The 20,005-nt window shown below is 64.1% G+C and overlaps 1 protein-coding gene across 20 annotated transcripts in view; it reads left to right on the plus strand.

Annotated features, from left to right (window-relative positions):
- JAKMIP3 (Janus kinase and microtubule interacting protein 3) overlaps positions 1-20,005 on the plus strand; it is a 75,103-nt gene that overhangs the window by 45,944 nt on the left and 9,154 nt on the right. For 6 of the 20 annotated variants that reach the window (XM_046027703.1, XM_046027705.1, XM_046027714.1 and 3 more), the window contains 13 exons: positions 244-372; positions 2,034-2,117; positions 3,505-3,567; positions 5,201-5,299; positions 6,354-6,452; positions 6,569-6,628; positions 9,854-9,919; positions 10,638-10,706; positions 10,791-10,868; positions 14,481-14,684; positions 15,740-15,805; positions 17,418-17,456; positions 18,143-19,117. In XM_046027703.1, the coding sequence (XP_045883659.1) occupies positions 244-372; positions 2,034-2,117; positions 3,505-3,567; positions 5,201-5,299; positions 6,354-6,452; positions 6,569-6,628; positions 9,854-9,919; positions 10,638-10,706; positions 10,791-10,868; positions 14,481-14,684; positions 15,740-15,805; positions 17,418-17,456; positions 18,143-18,301 (1,215 nt within the window). In that variant the 3' untranslated portion in view covers positions 18,302-19,117. Of the gene's footprint in view, positions 1-243; positions 373-2,033; positions 2,118-3,504; positions 3,568-5,200; positions 5,300-6,353; positions 6,453-6,568; positions 6,629-9,853; positions 9,920-10,637; positions 10,707-10,790; positions 10,869-14,480; positions 14,685-15,739; positions 15,806-17,386; positions 17,457-18,142; positions 19,131-20,005 lie in introns of those variants that run through there. The other 14 variants (XM_046027711.1, XM_046027712.1, XM_046027722.1 and 11 more) reach the window with 5 other exon arrangements.

Raw genomic sequence — 20,005 nt, forward strand, 5'->3', positions numbered from 1 at the left:
AGCCCAAAGGAGGCACCTGGGGATCTGCGCAGGAAGGTGGGGGTGGGGAGGAGATGCTTTCCCAGGGCCAGGTCTCACCTGACACATTTGGGGGGCCAGGTGGGGTCCCCGCCCCTGGCCTGGCTGCTGGCCCCAGAGGCTCACCCTGGCCTCAGTGTAGCCAGCTGGGCCTTTCCCCCGGGGGGCTCTGGGCTCACCTCCCCGGGGCCCCTGGCAACGCTGCGTCTCCGTGCACCTGTGCAGGGCGTGGCCAAGGAGGAGACGGAGCTGCGGTTCCGGCAGCTGACCATGGAGTACCAGGCTCTGCAGAGGGCCTACGCCTTGTTGCAGGAGCAGGTCGGAGGGACGCTGGACGCAGAGCGAGAAGTTAAGGTCTAACTGACTTCTACTCCACGATGTTCCGGCTCCCGCTGGGCTCCTCCCCGCTTGACCCCCGCCGTGGCAGGGACACCCGTGGCGCTTCGCCTTCCGGGCTGGTCCCTCTCTCCCGCGGCTCTCGCCAGGCCATTGGAGCTCCTGAGGCGACTGGGAACCAGTGTTTGCGCAGCCACGCTGGGAGCTGGCCCGGTGGTGGGTGGGGCCTCCCCAGGCGGTCCCCGGCATAGGTGTGAGCAATGGTCCCTGGAGAGCCACGTGTGTCCCCTCTGCGGACCGTGGCTGGCAGGCAAGGGGAGGTCTGCTTCCTGCGGACCTGCCCGCGGCGCTTTTGGGTGCGCTCCCAGAGCGGAGGCTCAGGGGTGGGGAAGGGCCAGCATTTCTGCTCGGCTCTTGAAATCTGCTGAGCTCCTTCACTCATCCAGTCTGCCTGAGCTCAGCTGCTGTGCTCGCCTTGACCCTGGGCCTCACCAGCCAGGCCCTGCTGGGAGCAGGTAGGTGTCCCCCTCCTGCCCCTGCTTCCCTGAGCCCTGGGCCAGGAGCTGCCTGTCCACCGAAGGCAGGAACACGGGGCTGACAGGTGCCCTCGCTGGCCACCAGGGGAGACTGTGGCAGGGGGCTGTGCCCTGTCTTCCCCTGAACCGCCACCCCACACTCCCTGACATGTGGCCTGCCCTGCCAGGGCTCTGAGGGGATGCCCTGCACAAGGTCAGCTGTACCCTGTACACGGAAGGGCTCTCCTGCCCAGCTGCCCTGGCACCTGGGGGCCATCTCTGTCCCCAGCCACACAGGGCAAGGCGCCAGTCGGCTGGTTCCGAGCCTCGGGCCGGGCGTGGACTCTTGGAAGCAGGGCACAGTGTCAGTGGGGTCCCCTTCCCTCCCCCTGCTGCCTGGAGAGTCACTGGACCTACTCCCTGTGAGCAAACAGATCTCCCTCCAACTTCCCTTGTGTCACGACGGCCCTAATAGGGAGGCCAGGGGAGGGGAGGGAGAGCCAGGGTCCGAAGGGGAACCCGGGGCTAGGTCAGGGGATATTCTGCCCTCCTCAGCTCGAGGGACCCCTGACCCAGTGCCCAGCTGGCCCGGACGCTCTCCTCTGCCCAGAGGTGTTCCCAGGGAACAGGGGCGTCCATCAGAATGAAGGGCCCTGTGGCCCAGACCTCACAAGAGCAAATTAAGTCCGGGGGTGGCCTGGACGGTCTGGGGCCTTGCCTGTCCCCGGGCAGTGGAGGGTGGGCTTCTGCGCGGGAGGGGGGAGTCAGGTGCACACAGGACCGGCAGAGGGTACCCGTGCAGGAGGGGATGGGCCGAGGGCCGATTGCCGAGCCGTGCATGTGTCCTTCCCGTTGGCCAGAGCCCAGGATGTGGCCCAGTGGCCAGTGCCCTGCAGGGCTCCACGGCCCTCCTCAGCCCTTTCATCCTGCCTACAGAGTGTCCCCATTAGCCCCTCAGAATGAGTCTGTAGAGCATCCCCATAACCTGAGAGAATCCGCTTGCCACAAGCCTCCTGTGCTTCCCTCTGCCCGGAGCCTTCCCTGCAAACGCGTGGCCCGCCCCCTCTCCCTTAGCGGAGGGGAGAGCCCACTGAAAGCCTCCAGCCCTGCGGGCCTTCCTGGCTGCGAGAGGAAGTTTGACGTATCCCTGCTCCCATCCTACAGACCCGTGAGCAGCTGCAAGCCGAGGTGCAGAGAGCCCAGGCACGGATAGAAGATCTGGAGCAGGCCCTGGCCGCGCAGGGGCAGGTGAGGCTCGAGCGGCAGCGGGTGCCCACCAACATGGAGGGCGCCGAGGGACACGGGCGGTCCACAGGTGTATGGGGGGCTGCACCTGGCAGACAGGCACCCCACTAGGAAATGCAGACCCTGAAAGGAGCACAAATCAAAGGGAAGTCCCAGCATGCCTTGACGGGGGGCCTCGGTAGGCCCCGTCTCTCCCCCCAGCTCAGGGTCAGGGCTGCCCCTGGAGACCGCCGGTCACTCCCTCACCCCTATGCCCATCGCCACCTCTGGGCTCTTCAAATCCTGGGGAAGGTGTCCATCGCCTGCCACCACGAGCTTCTGTCCTGCTGGACGGCACAGCTCCAGGCGGACCCAGGAGGCTGGAGGACGGCCGCGTTGGGCCGGGAGGGTCTGCACGGGAAAGCACCTGGGGCACCATCAAGCCAGCGCGGACCCACGGTGGTCCTCGATACGTTCACCACTGGGTGGACGGCGAGAGGGACGAGAGGATGACCTGAGCACACCCACTTGTTGCCCACACCCCCACTTGAGCGCGCATGACCCCAGATCCGCACTGGGCACCTGTAAGCTGTTTACCCGGACCACGCAGGACTGGCTTGCCCCGGGGCCCCGTGCACTCGGGCTGCGGGAATCGTGCTCAGAGGCTGGGCTGAGTGCGGACTTCACAGACCCTGCCCGGACCTCATGAGGTTGGCGCCCGAGCCCCACGGCGGCAGTTCGTGCGGGAGAACAGCGGCAGGGTCGCCGGGACACGCGCGGGAAGACCGTGTGGTGGCCTTTCAGTGGCTGCGAGCCCGCCAGCTCCCAGTGACTTTGCTGAAGAACCTGGAAAGAAGGGGAGCGTGTGGGGCAGCGGGCCTTCCTCCTGACTCCTCGCCGAGGATGCTGCTTGTGGGGGGAGCATCGCAGCTTTTGGGGACACGTGACCTTGTGGCCGGGTCGGGGAGGGCGTCCACACACGTGTCTCACCAGAGCCTAGAAGCCGGCCTCCGTCCGTGCATCTGAGTGTGAACAGACAGGACACGCTCTGAGGGTCCCAGGCTCCTGCTGGCTCTGTGTCAAGGTCCTTGGACCCAGGACACGCATACGGCTCCGCATGCCCCTGGTGCCTGGCGTGGGTGGGTGTGGGCTGGGCGTGCTGGCCACGTGATGGCGCGGGGTCCCCCGGAAGCAGGGCTGCCTTCGCCTGCTCTCGTCCGGGCCCCTCCTGGGAACCCCGGGGAGATCGCAGGCTTTTGTTCGTGGCGCGGCAGGAGCGACAGGAGCTGTGGCCAGAAGCCCGCTGCAGAGGCTGGGCCTTGCCTCCTCCACTCTGCTGAACCGTGGTTTAAATGTCGGCTTTGCACCGATTCTGCGGCATTAATTTCTCCGATTTAACTCCGTCTTCAAGGACATGAAGTGGATTGAAGAGAAGCAGGCACTGTATCGAAGGAACCAAGAGCTCGTGGAGAAGGTGCGCCCCACGTCCCGAGAAAGCAGCCCCCCACCCTGCACTCCCGGGAACTCTCTTCCGGACGGAGGTCCCTGGGGGGTCCACAGAGCCGGGTCAGCCCAGCTGCTGTGTGTCTGGCATCACCTGAGCTCTCCAGGCCGTGGCCCTGGCCGTGGGCTCTCCTGGCTTCCGGTTAACAGGAGGCCCTAAAACGCTGTCGTCCCTGCACCCCACCGCCGGCTGGGGCTCTGTGGGCTGGAGGATTTTACGTGATGGGCCGGAAAACACAGTGCCCACCGGCCTGCTCCCGCTAGTGGCCTGGGCTCTTGCCCAGAGCTGCCTCACTTGTCCTTCTCTGGGCCAGTGAGATGCCCTTTCTGCACACGATCCCCTCCTTCAGCCCAATCTGGGGGCGGGGGGTGCTCCTCAGAGGGCACCTGCACAGCTTGGGACGGCCCCCAGTGGGTGGCGCCCCAGAGCTGCTGGCGCGGGATGGTCAGACCAAGGTGGGAGCCGGGTCCGGTTCAGAGGCAGAAAGGCCACCGCCACCAGGGCCATTGTCCTGCCCTGTCAGGGTGCCATGTGCCGCCCTTCCCCACCCGCCATGGGCCTTGTCCTGGGCCGAGCACGGGCAGCCACAGTCCTTCTAGAGAAGAGCCAGGCCTGCGTGTCCTCATGGGCCCGAGGGGTGCCACCGTGTCCGTGCTCCGTGCAGACCAGCAGCTCCCAGCCAAGCCCCCGAGCCACAGCCCAGTCCCACTGGGGGCTGATAGGTCTGGATCGTGCATGATGCCCACGTGCTTCCTGTGGACCATCCACAGATTCCTAAATCACTGCAGCTGTGTCTGTGGTGCTCTCATGCACACACGCACACTTGTGTAACGTTCACGGGCACACTCGTGTGTGCACAAACACGTGCACATTTGAATGCTCATGAGTACGTATACCACGCCCAAAGCGTTTCCATGTGCACAAATACATGTGCACATGGATGCTTGTGTGCACACGTGACCCTCACACGCGTCTCACGTTCGTGTGCACACGTGCTGCTCACACGCACACTTAAGCACTTCTGTGCACACAGACACTCGTGTGCATGTGCACACTTTAAACCTGTGCCTTTCTCGGGCTACCATGCGCACGAGGGCACATTCCGGTCGGCGCTGCCCACGGCCTTGGCTGTGCGTGACCCCACATGCCGTGGAAGGAACCTGCCCTCGACGGCGCCTGGACAGATGCCGGGCCTGATCCATCTCCTGAGAGCCCAGAAGGGCATGCAGCTCCCCACATTCAGTTCAGGGGGTGTGGGCCAGGCCATCTGGCCCAGTAGACGCCCTTGTGGTGTGCCCTTCCCTGTCCTCACAAGGCCATGTGCCCTGGACATCTCAGCGGCTCTGCCCTCGATGGGCCCCTCTCTTCCCTACTTCTGCTCAGACGGCTGGGCTGGGCTCAGGGCCACCCCGGGGGCATCTACGGCTCCTCGCCCCTGTACCGTTCCCTTTGTCCGCCCACCCTGATGAGCCAACTCCGGCTGGAGCAAGGGCTCTGGGCGCCCAGGTGGGTTGGCTGTCCCCATGGATGGCCGGAAGCTGTCAGGAAAGTCGGGAGTGGACCTCACGTGACCTCAGTGTCTCATCTACCTTTTATTTTACAGATTAAACAAATGGAAATAGAAGAGGGTCGGTTAAAACACGAGGTGCAGGATGCGAGGGACCAGAACGAGCTACTGGAGTTCCGGATCCTGGAACTTGAGGTGCGCCATGGGCGTGGGCACTGGGTGCGTGGGGCCGAGCTGCTGTGACGGAGGGAGGCACTCGGCCTTCCTGACCTGGGCCCTTGCTCACGACCCCAAGGGGGTGGGTGGAAAGGAGGCTCCTCTCTGAACAAGGGCCATGGAAGAAACCCCATAATGAGTGAGACATGAGTGTCCGCTTCCAGACCCACTGGGCTACACGATGATGGCTGTGCCCCGTGGGGCTGTGTTGGTGGCCGTGGTACAGAGCGGGGGCCACACACTCAACCATGGTGGCCAGCTAGTGGACGCTTGCCCCTTTCTCATGTAAGCCGCCGAGTGCGGGCAGCCGAGGGCCACGCAGGGACCAGGCACCCTTCTGGCTGTCCTGGGCCCCTCCTCCTCTGTGACCTTGGCCTCCTGCAGAGGAGGACGCGGGAGCCAGGCTCCCTGAGGGAAGGGTCCAGCCATGCACACATGGACGGCACCTTCCACTCTCACTCCTGGCCAGGAAGGCGTCTCTGAAGCCAGAGGGCGGCTGGGGGGTATAGCCCACCTGTGAGGACGTGACCGGGGCTGGCATCTGCCCTGCCGGCTGCCCACCTGACTCCGGGGCTGCCTCCTCGGTCCCAGCCACCTTCAGGACCCCCGGGGACGAGGAGGTCATGAACCTTGTGGCGGGAGGGTGTGCGTGCATGCGTGTGCACACACGACCACCCCTTGGCCTCCGGGCTCCTGCGCGTGGCCTTGGGTCCGGGGGCGGCTCTGCCAGCCACTGTCCTCAGAGCAACCAACCAGTTGCTCCGGTCAGCCCGTGGAGGAGGACACTCCTCCCTCAGCCTCCGGCAGCCCGAGGATTCCCGCGGACCAGCAGGTCAGCAGCAGAGGTGGGGATGGGGGAGTCGGACCTGCCAGGCGGGGGGGTCCCCGCTCCCGCCCGTGTCTGCGCAGGGACCCTCTCTGGCCCTGGGCTTGTTTCCCAAATGCCCACATTTGCTGGCCTCTGCACCTCCGCCCTGTCCCTGGGTGGCCCCCAGCTCAGCCCCCACACCCAGCCGCCTGCTCTCTGTCCTAGGAGAGGGAGCGGAAGTCCCCAGCCATCAACTTCCACCACACCCCCTTTGCAGAGGGGAAGAGCCCCCTCCAGGCCTACTGCGAAGCTGAAGGCGTGACGGTAAGCCCCGCCCCCTCCCACCCCTGCACTTTGTGCCACCCCCCCACCCCCCACCCATGCTCCCAACCCCCCTGTCGCGGGCATTCACCTCCTGGTGTCCCTCTGTCTGCCTCCAGGACATCCTGGTCTCGGAGCTGATGAAGCAGCTGGACATCCTGGGGGATAACGCCGTAAGTGTATGTTGCTCTCCTGACTTGTGCATGCCCCTCATGCCGGCCCCCGCCCCGTCAGCCCCCAGGGTCCAGGGATCCTGCTGCCCGTCTGCCATGGCTGCTCTGCCTGCCTGCACCCTCCCCGAGGCTACAGCTGCTCGGGGCAGCCCCTGGAATTTGGGAGGAATCCTGCCCCATTCTCATGTTCCTGCACCCAACTGGGTGGTGACTCACCCAGAAGCACGGGGTTCAGGGCCTCTGCTCTGCCAGGACGGGGAGCGCTCTGCTGCTCACACCCAGGTCCACCAGCCACAATGCTCCTGGCCGTATGTTCTCAATTTCTGGAAGGCCAGTGGGTCTTTAAGCCTTTCCATACCTTGGTGGGGGTGGGGCGGGGGTCCTTCCAGCGCTTTAGGTATCCCAGGCTCTTAGTGGTTCCCTTGTCCTTGGTTTTGGGGGAAGGGCAGAGACCATCAATAATCTGCAAATCTCATTTGGGGCACCGTTCCGATTTCTTCAGCAAACTCAAGCAGTACTGATTGCTGTTGTGACTGTACTGCTGCCTCCTGCGTCCATCCCTTCCTCCCCCACCCTTCACCCTCCGTCATCCCCCATTCATCCCCCACCTGTCCATCCACCTTTTGTCTTCCATTTGTCCATCCATCCTGCATCTTCCATTCTCCATCACCCGCCCATCCATCCTCTGTGCATCTCCCATCCGTCCGTCCATCTGTCCATCCATCCGTCCGTCCATCCATCTGTCCCTCACTCTCTATGCACACCCCGTTGTCTGTGTGTTCTCTCTCCTGTATCCCTCCCTCACCCTCCATCCCCCCACCCTCCCACCTGTCTTCCATCTGCACCTGTCAGTTTGTCGGTCCTCTTGCACCTGTCAAGGGCCTGCCCAATGAGCAGCTCCGCTGTGCTAGAGGCAGCCCCACTGCACTGCCCAGAACTTCTTTTTCTCCAATGAATACTAACAAGCAGAGTCTACAGCTAGTCCTGAGACACCTGGGGCTCCCCATCCTGCTCACTGCTTTTAAGAAAGCCAGGCGCTGAGTCAAATTCGTGTACTTCATGAAGGAGAAGGAGAAAAAGAGAAGCAAACACGTGAACACACGCACTCTTGCTTGCTCACGAGCACCGCAGCCCAGGGGCTCGCATGTAGTCTTGGGACTCGTTGCTCTTCCCAGCCGCTGTGATGTGTGCAGGGCCCTATGTTGACAGGGACACTTCTCTCCTTGCCCACTTTCTGGAGGGTGGGGAAGGCTCCACTGGTGGTATCTGCCCCTCCCCCAGACCCCCTGCTCCATCTGAGCTGTAGGCTGTAGAGACATCAGCCAGTAGCCAGGATGGGGTCCCGCCCTGAGTTTTCAGGCCCCATCGCAGGGACCATACTGGTCAACCTTCTGATTCACAGCTGGAGAAACAGAGGCCCAAGAGGACACTTGCCCAGGGTCCTAGAGCGGATGCAGGATGAGCCTCACTCTGTCCAGTTCAGTTCAGGGCCCCTCCTCAGCCTGGTAGCTGCCTACTCAAGAGCTCCAATGGGCAGGATGGCCATGGAGCCATCGAGGGGCCTCACAGCATGGAGACAGAGGCTCTCAGGGACTGGAGGACACACTTTCAGGTTTTACGTTCAGGCGACCCTTGGGAAAGCTTGGCACTTCCTACTGATGGGCCTGGAGGGAGTCCCTGTCCCTTCAGTGGTCACAGGGGGCATACAAGCGTGCTTCGCAAGCACCCCATGACCGGGGAATGTGCCCCGTGGAGCCTGAGCCCGGAAGTTCATTCCTGGAGCTTGCAGCGGCCTGGCTCATGAGGCAGGCAACGAAGATAGCCCGTCCCCTGCTGTCTTCTCAGCCAGCTCTGTGGCTGCCATGCACAGACTGCCCCAGAGCAGCCCGCAGCCTCCAAACCGGCTGCGGGGGTGCCGGAACCCCAGACCTCGTGTGCTCGGGAGGCAGGGCCCTTAGAGTTGAGCAGAGGCTGGCGGGGCAGAGCGGACCCCCATCCTCCCTGGCGGAGCTCCCCTCCCCGCAGCTGTACCTGAGCCGCAGAGGAATGGGTCCCCTGGGGAAGGCAGAGCAGACGGCACTCTGCCCAGGCCGGGGCCTCGGGACATCATCACCTACTGGCCGGGCTGCCCACCCAATGGTGAGCCCCTGAGCCAAGTGCAGCCATGTCCTAGTAGGTTCTCCCTGGGGCCACTTGCTCAGCTCTCCCTGGTCCCTGTCTGCGTGGGGGAGGGAGCGCACTGCCCCAGAAGCAGGCAGTGTGAGGAGCGCCTGGCCAGCCCAGCTCTGGGCTGAGTGTGGGTGCACTGTGGCCCGAGGGCAGAGCTCGCCTCTGTGCCTACAGCATTTGGTCACTGTCCCTGCCTTGGCTGACTGCTACAGGGCTAAGGGACAGTGAGAGACCCCTGCCCTTGGGGGCCAAAGTTCACAGCCCAGATGGAGGGCTTGCTGAGCAGACAGGTCCTGGGCTCCAGGGTGGTATCCCTGGCTCTGTGATCCAGCAGACTCTGCCTCCTCTGCTCTCTGATTCCCATGCTCCCCACCCCCCCTCCAAGTTGGGCCCTGTGGCAGGGACAGCCTGGCTGCCACCCAGCCGCTGACGCGGCGGCGGTCAGGGTCTAAGTGAGTGAAGGGCTTGTAGCCTCCAAGGATGCTTATTGGTCCCAAGGCCAGACTCAGCCAGAGACCACCCAGGCGGGCCCCCTGGAAGAGGTGTGAACACACCCTGCAGAGAGGAGAGGAGACCACAGGGATGCGGCCATCACTGCACACTCCTATGCGGGTTTTAGCCGTTCACACAGCCCGCGTACGTGGGGAGCCGGCTTTAGACCAAGGTGTGGACCAGGGACAGTGGGTGTGTGTATTGCCGCGGCCCTGCACACCCCTCGCCCTCAGCGGGCCACCTACAGGGTCCTGGTCACCAGTCCTGGGGCGACCGGCAGGGGCAGGACAGAGAGAGCACGTCAGCATCAAGTCAGGGTCAACGGAGGAGAGAGTAAAGGATATTCAGGACCCCAGGAGGCCATTTCACTCAGAGTGACCTGATCTGTGGCCCCAGCCCCCTGCACCTCTCCAACAGGTTCACTTCAGGCCCCCCTGCACCCCCCGCCGGGCACCCCTGCACCCCCCCACCAGGCCCCCCTGCACCGCACCAGGCCCCGCCGCCCTCAGTATTTCAGTCTGCTGCCCTGGCAAGTCCCCCCCAACTGTCCCCGTGTCTGCTCTGGTGCAGAATCTGACCAATGAGGAGCAAGTGGTCATCATACAAGCTAGGACCGTCCTGACCTTGGCTGAAAAGGTAACAGCACCTGTGTGGCCGCTCTCGGGACAGGGCCGGGGCAGCTGGGAGAGGGGGCAGTCCCCGGAGGAGGGACTCCTGGGCTGTGGCAGGGTAGGGGGTCGTCTATGAATCCTGTTGGCCTCGGGAGGTCCTGCACGTGCAGGGCTCAGGCAGCACCCACCACCCTCTCTGCGGGTGACAGATCAGACTTGTCTCAAGGCCCACTCTGCCTCCGTTTCTCCCTCTAAAGGTCAGGCAGTGGAGTGGGTCTGTATACCACTGGCTTCCTGTTCACCCCACCAGAACCCTCCCTGGGGGCTGCCCAGCCCACCTGGGCTCCTTACCTGCAGCCGGTCCCTGGCCCCCCAGCCCCCCAGCCAGAGCCTGCCTGGGAGGCCTGCTGTCAGCAACTAGTCCTGGGCCCCCCGCGGGAAGGGGAGAGGGAGTCCCGGCAAGCAGGGATGCAGGGCACGGGATTGAGGGAAGACCTCTGCTGGCTGAGCGCTCTGGCCCCTGTCCCCACCGAACCCTTGCTCACGCCCCTTCTCTCCCTGGGGAGTGAGGGACAGACCTCCTGGACAGCACGTGGGGGTGTCTGGACACTGGGCACCCGGAGCTCGCCGCGCCAACCCAGCCCCCACTCCCAGGCCGTCCGTGGCACCTGGGGGACGGTGGGATGGGTGCCTGCGTGGCCACCCGCGAGGTCACCATCTCTGCTCTTCCGGTCCGTGTCCAGTGGCTCCAGCAGATCGAGGAGACGGAGTCAGCCCTGCACCAGAAGATGGTTGACCTAGAGACTGAGAAGGTCGGTGGGCGTCTCGCCTCGTGTGTGCAGCGGGGCGACAGCAGGTGGATGCCCGGGGCTGAGACGCGGCCCCTTGTGTTTCAGGAGCTGTTCAGCAAGCAGAAGGGCTACCTGGACGAGGAGCTGGACTACAGGAAGCAGAGCTTGGACCAGGCTCACAAGGTGAGGGAGGCGCGCGGCGGGGCGGGCTGCAGAGTCCCGGCAGAAGCGGGGCAAGCGCTCCCGCTGGCGGCTGCCTCTCGGGGCCTGGTTCCCGCGTGACCGCCGCGGCGTCAGCCTCTGCGCTCCTCGCCCTGGTCGCTGAGGCCCAGGGAGGCCGGACTGCTCTGGCCCACACACTTCGCCCCGTGAATGTGGAGCTCACAGGGTTCTTTAAAATGAGCTGAGAAAGTAGGACTCATGGACATATAACGCGTGTATAAATTAATCGAACGCGGTTGACTGTTCGCAAGAAGCGTTCTCTGGGGCTTCCTGTGTGTGTCCCTGCTACTCCGAGAAGCGTGTGTCGTGCCTGTGTGCATGCCTGCCTGGCCCGTGGGAGACACCCACCCCGCTGACAAACTCGTCCCGACTTGGGGTTAGCATGGACATCCGGGAGTCCTCGCAGACACACCTGCACCATGGGACGTAGTCCTCACCGACGCGGGTTTGACAACCAGAAGTCCCGTCAGCACTTCAGGCCGCCGTTGTTTCAAGAGGGTGAACGGAGACCTGGTGCCACATCCTTGCTGCTCTGATTAGTCTGGCCAAGGGGCACCATGGGGGGCTTCCTGGAGGAGGGAGGCCACACTTCTTCCCAGCGGTCAGTTACACCCTGCGTGCTGCCCTCCGGCACGTGCTTCCCAGCCCACCTTGTGTCCCTCTGGACGGCCAGTCCTTGAGGTCAGGGCATGTCTGGCACCAGCTCAGGGAAAGCTTCTGGGGGCCTCGTGAGGCAAGGGGTCTGGAACAGACTGTGCGGCGAGAGGGACGCCTGAGGCCAGGAGTCCCTTGTGGTAAGTAGAGGCACGAGTGCCCGCCTTCTGGAGTGTTAGCGGAGTGAGATCACTGTGTGGAGAGCGCGCGGGGCACCAGCAAGTCCTACCCAGCCGGGAAGCTGACGCTGGGATGTCTCCACTAACCCACAGGCCCACGCGGGTGCCGGTGCTGGCGTGGCGGCCCCCTCACCAGCCAGGGGCAGCGGGACACTGCGGGACACCTGCAGGCTCGGCCACAGAGAAGGTGGTGGAGGGCAGTGGCCTCAGAGAGCCGAACAGGCACCCGTGGACCTTCCCGGAAATACGGGCCACGATCCCTGTTTCCAGTCCACAGTGCTGGGTGGGAAGGATACTGGGGAGCAGCTGGACGCCCGTCCCCACCGCTGCTCCCTGTGCTCCAGTCCTGCAGCCCAGACGCAGGCACGGAGGGGACAGCTCACCCCGGGGCCCCGGGCATTCCTCAGGGCACAGCGCAGGAATGTGTGCATCGGTGCCGGAAAGACAGGCCCGTGTGCGGGCCTCAGAGTGGGCTGTATGTCTCACGTGTGCGCACACAGACACGTGCACACACCCACACGCATGCACAGCCACACACGCGCACGTGCACCCTAGAGAGTGGGGTGCCCTCGGGGGGCTGCAGGGCCGCGGACACCTGCCCGGGCTTCACCTCCTCCCTGCTCTGGACGCAAGGCTGTGGCAGGGGTTTTGAAGGGGAAGTGAAGTCCCCACACACGGGGGCCACTCGCAGGGAGCAGCTGGCTCCGGCAGGGGCCCTCGGTGGCGCGCAGCTGGGGGCGAAGGCCGCTGCCCCTCTCGCGTTTCCAGCTTTGCGCGAAGCCTTTGTGGTGCCGGCAGTCAGCGCGCCCGCCGGCGCCGTATCTGTAAATGCCTGAGCGCCTCCCGGCCGCCTGAGCGCTTCTGCTGCCTGCAGGGGCTGACCCGGACGGGGAGCTGGTGGTGACAGCTGGGGACAGTTCACTTCGCAGCTGTCAAGACCAATAAAATGTGAGGCTCCAGGGGTTTTTTCATTCCCCAAAACATCCACGAAACCTGAAAGCACTTTTCATCATCATTTTGCCTGAAGAAAAGACCCTTTACTTCTGAAGAGGTTACATTTTTGACGGGAGGTTGGGTTTCTGGAGGGTAGGAATTTGGTTTTTTCAGAGAGTGTTCAGGAAAATCTCCAGAGGGAAAAGCTCTAACAGTGTTCCGGATCCGACTGGTAAATCCCTAGGAATTTATACCAAGGTGTGCCTTTAGTCCGCTGAGCTGCAGCAAACGGGGCCTTCTGCATTGGTTCGTGGTGGTTTCTTTCTGAGAGGGCAGGGGTGAGCCCCACGCGGCACGCAGCTCTCTCCTTGTCCCCGGGGCCCCCGGCGGCCGCTGTCTGGCCCGCGCGCCCACCGCCCCTGCTCAGCCTCCCCTATCAGCCTCAGCTCCAGCCCCGGCCTGGGAGCCCCAGGGTCCGGCCCCCATGCGGCCGGTCAGCTTCTCTGCTTCCCTCGGGTGTTCTCGCGGCAGAGGATCTGTGGGACTGCGGTCCTTCCCCAGAGGTCTGCAGTGGGCGCTGTGGCCCCTAGCTGTGGGGAAGCACATGTTCGGGGACCAGCAGCACGAGGCATGACGGGCTCTCTGCGTCTGAGCCCTCGGGGTGGGGTGAGGCCTGGACTCCAGAGCCCCCTGCAGAGTCTGGACCCCAGTTGTCCCCAGCAGGACCCCAAGCACATTGTCCGAGCCCACTTGTCTCCCAACGTGGGGCCAGTAAGAACAGTTGCCTCGGGGCAAGGGTGGGCACCGGACAGCTCTGCAGGCTGGGGTCCTCTCCCAGGCCGCTCAGGGCACCCCAGGCCCAGGGGTACAAGTTCTCGGGATTCGGAGAGCGGAGTGGTAACGTGGGCGCGCAGGGCCCTGCGGCCGGCGAGGGTGAGGCCGTGTCCAAGGCAGTACAGAGCAGCCTAGAGGAAGGGCCGTGCTCCCAGAGCCCAGAGGCTGGTCTCAAATGCAGTGTGGCAGGACGTGCTCCCTCTGAGGCCGCAGGGAGGGTCCTCCATGCCTCCTCCGGCTCCTGGTGTGCCCGGCCTTTGTCTCTTCACGTGGCTTCTCCCCATGTCTTTTGTGACTGCGTCCCATTCCCCTCTCCTTGTAAGGACACGAGCCATTGGCTCACTGGATGTCCCCCCATCCAGTATGATTCCAGCCTAACGTGAAGACAGCGGCAGACACCCTAGTTCTAAATACTGTGGCCACATGCATGAGTTCCAGGGGCCAGGACCTGAATATATCTTCTTGGGGACATGATCGAGCCACCATATGTGGCAAGGAGGACCACAGAGTGGCCCAGCCTCCCCTGGGGAGAGGCTGGAAGTCCAGGCCCTCCCCCACTTCTGTCCTTACATCAGACAGACCCCTGTGAGCGCTGCCGTTCTTCTGTGGGGCTCGTGAACCCAGGGTTTGAGGAAGGCCGTGAGCAGGGGAAGACGCCTTCCCTCGACTGCCCATTGCCCCGGCTCCCTTGGGGCCGTCCCCCTACTCTGCTTTCGAATATCTGCTTACCCGCTTTCCAGATGTTGCTGTGAGCTAAGGCTTCCTCCAAAGTTGCGTTGCACACGTCAAAACCCGTGTAGAAGTGAACGCTCCCGGGGAACGGCTCCTGGGCTGGGTGTGCACGCCACAGGCGTGTAAGCCGGCGGAGGAGGGAACGGCCCCCGCTGTGCGGTGGCGTGGAGGCGCTGGCACCCCGCGAGTCACGGGGTCCCTTTGAGCAGCCGGCCGGATCACGTGTCCCCTCCCACCGTAGCGCATCCTGGAGCTGGAAGCCATGCTGTACGACGCCCTGCAGCAGGAGGCCGGGGCCAAGGTGGCCGAGATCCTGTCGGGGGAGGAGCGTGAGAAGCTCCAGGCGGCCGTGGAGCAGTGGAAGCGGCAGGTGATGAGCGAGTTGCGGGAGCGCGACGCCCAGATCCTGCGGGAGCGCATGGAGCTGCTGCAGCTGGCCCAGCAGGTGCGCGGGGGCGGGGCGGCGGGGCGGGGCTCCAGAGGGGCGGGGCGCTTCGTGGGCGGAGTCCCGCAGCCACGCCCCCGGGCCAGCCCCGGCTCCAGTGGCCACGCCCTCCCAAGACAGGCCCTTGAGCCACTCTGCCTGCCGGGTCAGACCAGCCTCCGGCTGGCACGTCCCCTCTCTTGGGACCGCTGGCTGCGAGGTTTCTAAAGCGCCTCCTTCCATGCTAAGGGCATGACTGAAGCGCCGTCCGGGAACCGCGTCGTGGGGGGGAGCTGACCGTGGCATTCTTTTGACCTTGGGCACTTTAGGACTTCAGGCTAATCCAGCTGGTCCCCTTCCAACAGCAAGGGAGGGACCCTGGCGCACTGGACAGCCTCTGCTCCCCCGTGTGCGCCTGTGGGGCCTGGAAAAGCCTTCGCAGATGTGTTCCGTGTTCAGAACACCCCCGATACACGGCAGAGTCAGATACGCTAGTGACCCTGGCGTTACTGTGAATGTTAGGGTTAGCGTCTGACCAGAGCATCAGTCCGCTGCCGGAACACTCGCCGCAAGATTCAGGTGGTCAGTGTGAGGACCGTACCTGGGGCCCGTCCTTGCCATCAGACAGGCTGCTTCCAGGGTCCAGGCATCCAGGTCCAGGAAGGACGCGTGAATTTGCATCTGGGTCTGGTCTACTGACGGGAACACTAGGGGCGTCATCTTTGCAAGGGGGTCCCTCCTGGGATGGCTTCCTGACCTTGTGGTGGCTTCATGGTGCTGGTGACATCTGGGAAGGGTGTGAACCGACTTCTGGGGTACCCAGCATACGGTTTCTGGTCTGGAGTTGTAGGGGTGGAGGAGCAGAGCAGCCGGCTGCGGAAAGCTGTGTCCGCCAGGGAGACCGAGGTGAGCCATGCCGCTGCCCGGCTCCACCGCGGCTGCCGGCAGTGTGCGGTCTCAGACAGAGGACGGTGCCGGCTGGCTGCGGCTCTGAGGCTTGTCCACCATGTAAACGGGTGAACGCCTTGATTTCCCAAATATGCTGCTGAGTGAAGATGTTTCTCCTACCGTTGCAGAGAATTAAAGAGTTAGAAGAAAGACTAGAAGGTCAGAAGAGGCAAATAAAGGAACTGGAGGAAAAGGTAACATGGGTGTTCGGGGTCGGGTTTGTGCACGGGGAGGGGTGCCGGTTCGCGTGAAGCCAAGCTGCCTCGCAGGGGCTGCATCTCTTGCAGACTCAGTTTCCCTAGCTGCAACAGTGGGAACTGGGGCCCGCGACCTAGGGTCCTTGTAGGGCTGGTGGTCGTGCCAACGTGTGGGATTCCTCCACGTTCTTCATCAAGCAGTTGGTCTAAAAGTCAAGTTCCTGAAATGCCGCCTTCTCTTCTTGAAAGCAGGTCGTCTGTCCAACACCAGTCTCTGGTTTCTGGCCCTTAATGCACCTGCTTTGGGGTTTAGGACACTCAGAGGCTGGTGTGCAGGGAGTTGGGGGCCTGGGGCAGACCAGCCGGCTCTTTGCCCGGACCCCCAGCCCTGTCAGGTGTGGAGTCGTGAGCGCTGTGTCCGCTCAGTCCGATTCTGTGCTCCCCAATTCGAGGTGCCTAGAGTGTGCCTGGAGGGAGCCCTGCGTCTTTCCATGGGGTTTGCTTAGTTTAGGGGCCTTTCTTTCTCTGTGACTTACGGTCGTTTTCATATCTCTGTGGGCACACTGATGTTTACTTGGGGCGGATCTCACCGAATGACCGGCTCCGCGCTGGGCACTGAGCAAAGTGGCCCACGGAGCGACTGCCTGCCTTGTCTCTCGTGGAAAGAGCAGGAGACCGGAGCTTGCACGGGTGCTCCGCGAGCTGCGTGGCCCAAGGAGGAGGCCACAGAGGCCCCGTGCCTACAGGGGGGAGTGGCCCCTTCCAGAGGCCGCCCAGCACACCCCACCCACGCCTGCTGCCCAGAGACAGCACCTGCCCCTTCCCTGGGCCCTTTACTGTCGTCTGCCCAGCGGTCATCATGGTGACTGTGTAACCTCGTGGTGCCAGTGAGTGCCCATGAGTGCCCGTGAGCAGCCCCCAGACCTGCACAGGCTGGCAAACAGGGAGGCCGTTCCTGCAAATAGGATTTGTGGCCCTGTGGACACCGATGCGTGGAGAACCTCCACCAGGCCCGGAGGGGCAGGGGCATTGTGCTCAGGGTTTCTCCCCGCACATGAACCTGTTTCCCTTTGCATCTTAACCCGAGAACATTCGTGCACACGATCCTCTTGGACTCTAAGCACCAGGTGTGAATTCCTGTGACGTGTCTGTGCCGTTGTGAGCTCCTCCCGCATCTGAGTCGGCAGCGCCCCCGCCCCAGACCCCGGGTGAGGCTTCCGGATGGCATCTCTGCGGGCTGCTGGCTCTTTACCACTTACCACGGGACGGCGACAAGGTCTTGTCTGGGTGCTGGGTTTGCCCGGCCCTCGGAATGTCTTCCCACAAGACGCCGTCCTCGTCCTCCGTCAGCAAGGGTCCTGACCAGCGGCTCCGCAGAGGAGGCAGCAGAGGCGGCTGGTGGGGGCGCGTGTGCGGGGCGCGGGGCGCAGGGTCCCCACGCACCGGGGTCGGCTCCTGTGCCTGGCGGAGGCGCGTCTCGTTGTGTCTGTGACCGCGGCCTTTCTCGCCAGAGCTCTACAAACTCTCTTTCTCTCTTTCTCCCTCCATGTCTCTGCCCCCTACCCCGCCCCTCTTCAGTTTCTATTTTTGTTCTTATTTTTCTCCTTAGCTTTCATTCTGTGGTCATAGCGCGCCTGGCCCCGACACGGTGAGTATCTCATCAGCTGGCGCCCTGGCCAGGGTCCGTCCACCCCCCAGGGGCCTGTGGGGCCCCCGCTCTCCAGCTGCCCAAGTACCGCTGGTAGCCCCAGCCGTGTCCGGAGGGCTGTTCCAAATCCAGGATTCGGGGTCGGTCAGGGGGCTCGAGGGCACCTGCCGCTCTCGAGTGGGCAGGAATGTGGAGGAGCCCTCACGAGGCACCGAGCCACGGCGGAGGCGTGCACGCACTCGGCTTCCCTGCTTCCGTGGCCTCGGCGGAGGCGGTGCTGGAGAGCCCAGTGCTCTCGCCTTTCTTGTCCTTCTCCGCTGGTGCTGAGGACAGGCGGGGCTGACTCTGAAGAGCCCCCAGAAACGCCCTGGCTTCCACGACGCGCGGGTCTCACTCACAGACGTGAGACCAGCCGCCCAGTCGCCGTGTCATTACTGTGGCTTTAGACCAGGGCCACGTGCTAGTCCTGACCCCTGCTTCCTTCCACCGTAAGAGGAGAGGACCAGCAGCTCTGGCCTCACCATCCTGCCCAGCCCGTGGCCTGCCCTTGAAGGGTGTCTGAGGGGCTCCCTGAGGGGCAGCAGCGCACTCTCCTGCTCCCCGAGCCCACCCGCAACCCGTCCCTCCAACCCCATCCTCTCCGGAGAACCCTTCCCAATGCGTGTCCGGCATCTTGTGTCTTCCAGCCCCCAGAGGAGCCAGACCCCTTTCCTCCAGTGGGACCAGAGGCCAGCAGGTGCCTGGGCAGCAAAACAAGATGCCGTGTCCCATCCTTGAAGCCCCACGAGGATCTGGTCTCTGGGGACCCCGCCCCGTTGAGGAAGAGAGAGAAAGGGAGGCTTTGAGCACCTCTGAGTGGGCACCGGTCCACTCTACTGAGCCAGACTCAGAACTCGTTTCTTGACTGGGGCTCCTCTGGGAGTGGCCTGATCCTGGCTGCTGGACCCTGGGTCCCCCCTTGGGACACAGCCTCTTGGGCCCGGTGACAAGGATGCACGCGTTCCCTGCTGAGCAGGTGCCGAGAGCTGCTTCTGTGCGGGACCGCCCACGAGCTGCCCCCCCCCGCCCCCACCCCCGCTCCTCAGTCGTGCACACAGCTCGGACGAACCCATCAGGAAGAACACAGGCAGCCCGTGAGAGGACCCAGGGAAGCCTATGGCCACGGCAGTGACCTCCAGCCAGGGAAGCCCAGGTGGGTCACAGGGCACGTTCCGAGGACAGCTTCCCCTTGTCCCGCGGTGGCCTGTGAAGATCCGCTCGCTGGGTCCTGCGCACCTGCTGGCCGGCTCGTCCCTGCCTGGTTTGAAGATGCTGTTGCCTCGGGAGCTGGCCTGACTCCTGCACGCACCGGGCCTTCACCGGCTTCTAGCCTGCCCTGAGCCGCGTGGAGGAACGCGGTGGGACTGACCAGAGACTGAGGAGCATGACGGTGGGACGAGCGAGCACCCAACCCACTGGAGAGGGGCCTGGCTTTCCTGGAATGCAGAGCCCCAGGCCCTGCGGGCCCGGGCACCTGGCGCACTGCCCCCCATGACCTCCTGGAGGCCGTCGCCTGCAGGCAAGCTGAATGGGGCTCAAGGGGCCACGCCCACGCGAGGGCAGCCGCGCACCTACAGTCCTGCGGATATGGCAAGGGAGCCCAGCATCCAGGTGGGGAGCAGGTGAGTACGCTGGTCCGTCTCAGAGACCCATTTTCCCTCCCCACTGTTTGGGGTCCTTGTCAGTCTGCTGGGACCTGCCCTGCAGCGGGAGCCCTGGGTGACTGTCCAGGCCCACTTCTCACCGCCACCCGGGACCAGAATCTGCTCCCTGATCAGGGGCGTCCCTCTGTGGGCTCCTTAGGGGTGCTGAGCCTCTGTGGGCCTCCTCGCCCAAATCCAGAACATTTCCCCCAGGCCTCTGAGCATCCCTGAGCTTCAAGGTTCAAGGGTGGCCTCATGTCCCAGCAGGGAAGAACTGTCCCAATGAGCTCCAGCCCCTGTGGGGTCTGCTGGCCAGCCCTGCCCACCCCGAGCCCCCAAACTCCAGGAAAGGGACGTCCCCTTCTCCTGAGCTGTGGCCCCCAGGCCCCCTCCCCTTCAGGCACAGTCATGAGTTTGGCCTCCTGGCCCCTCACTCCTCTCCCTGCCTGTCCCCCACCCTGGCCCCAGGCTAGGAGGCCACAGGAAGGTTGGGCCCGGGAGGGGGACTCCAGGGCCGAGGCCTCCGTTTCCAGCAGAGTCTCCTGAGTGCGGTGCTGCTAGAGGCCGAACCGTCCACGTGTCCTTGACTGCAGGTGGGCCACGGCGGCCCCACACGGGGCTGTGGATGCCCCACAGCTGTGAGCAGGTCCTTCCTGAACCAGGAGAGCAGAGACTCTGGGAGCAGGTGCTGGGCCGATGCAGCTGCCCTGGGTAACAGGGCCTTCAGGCTGCCCTCGGTGGCCTCAGGGCCTGGACGGGGCTCCCAGAGAGCACACACAGGGGCGCCCTTCCCTCAGGGCTGGCGGGGCGCAGCGGCAGCAGCGGGCACACCGCAGGGCTGCCCCCTCGTGGGTGTCAGAAACCCCT

Source organism: Meles meles, chromosome 13 (genome assembly GCF_922984935.1).
Source record: "Meles meles chromosome 13, mMelMel3.1 paternal haplotype, whole genome shotgun sequence".
Classification (NCBI taxonomy): domain Eukaryota; kingdom Metazoa; phylum Chordata; class Mammalia; order Carnivora; family Mustelidae; genus Meles; species Meles meles.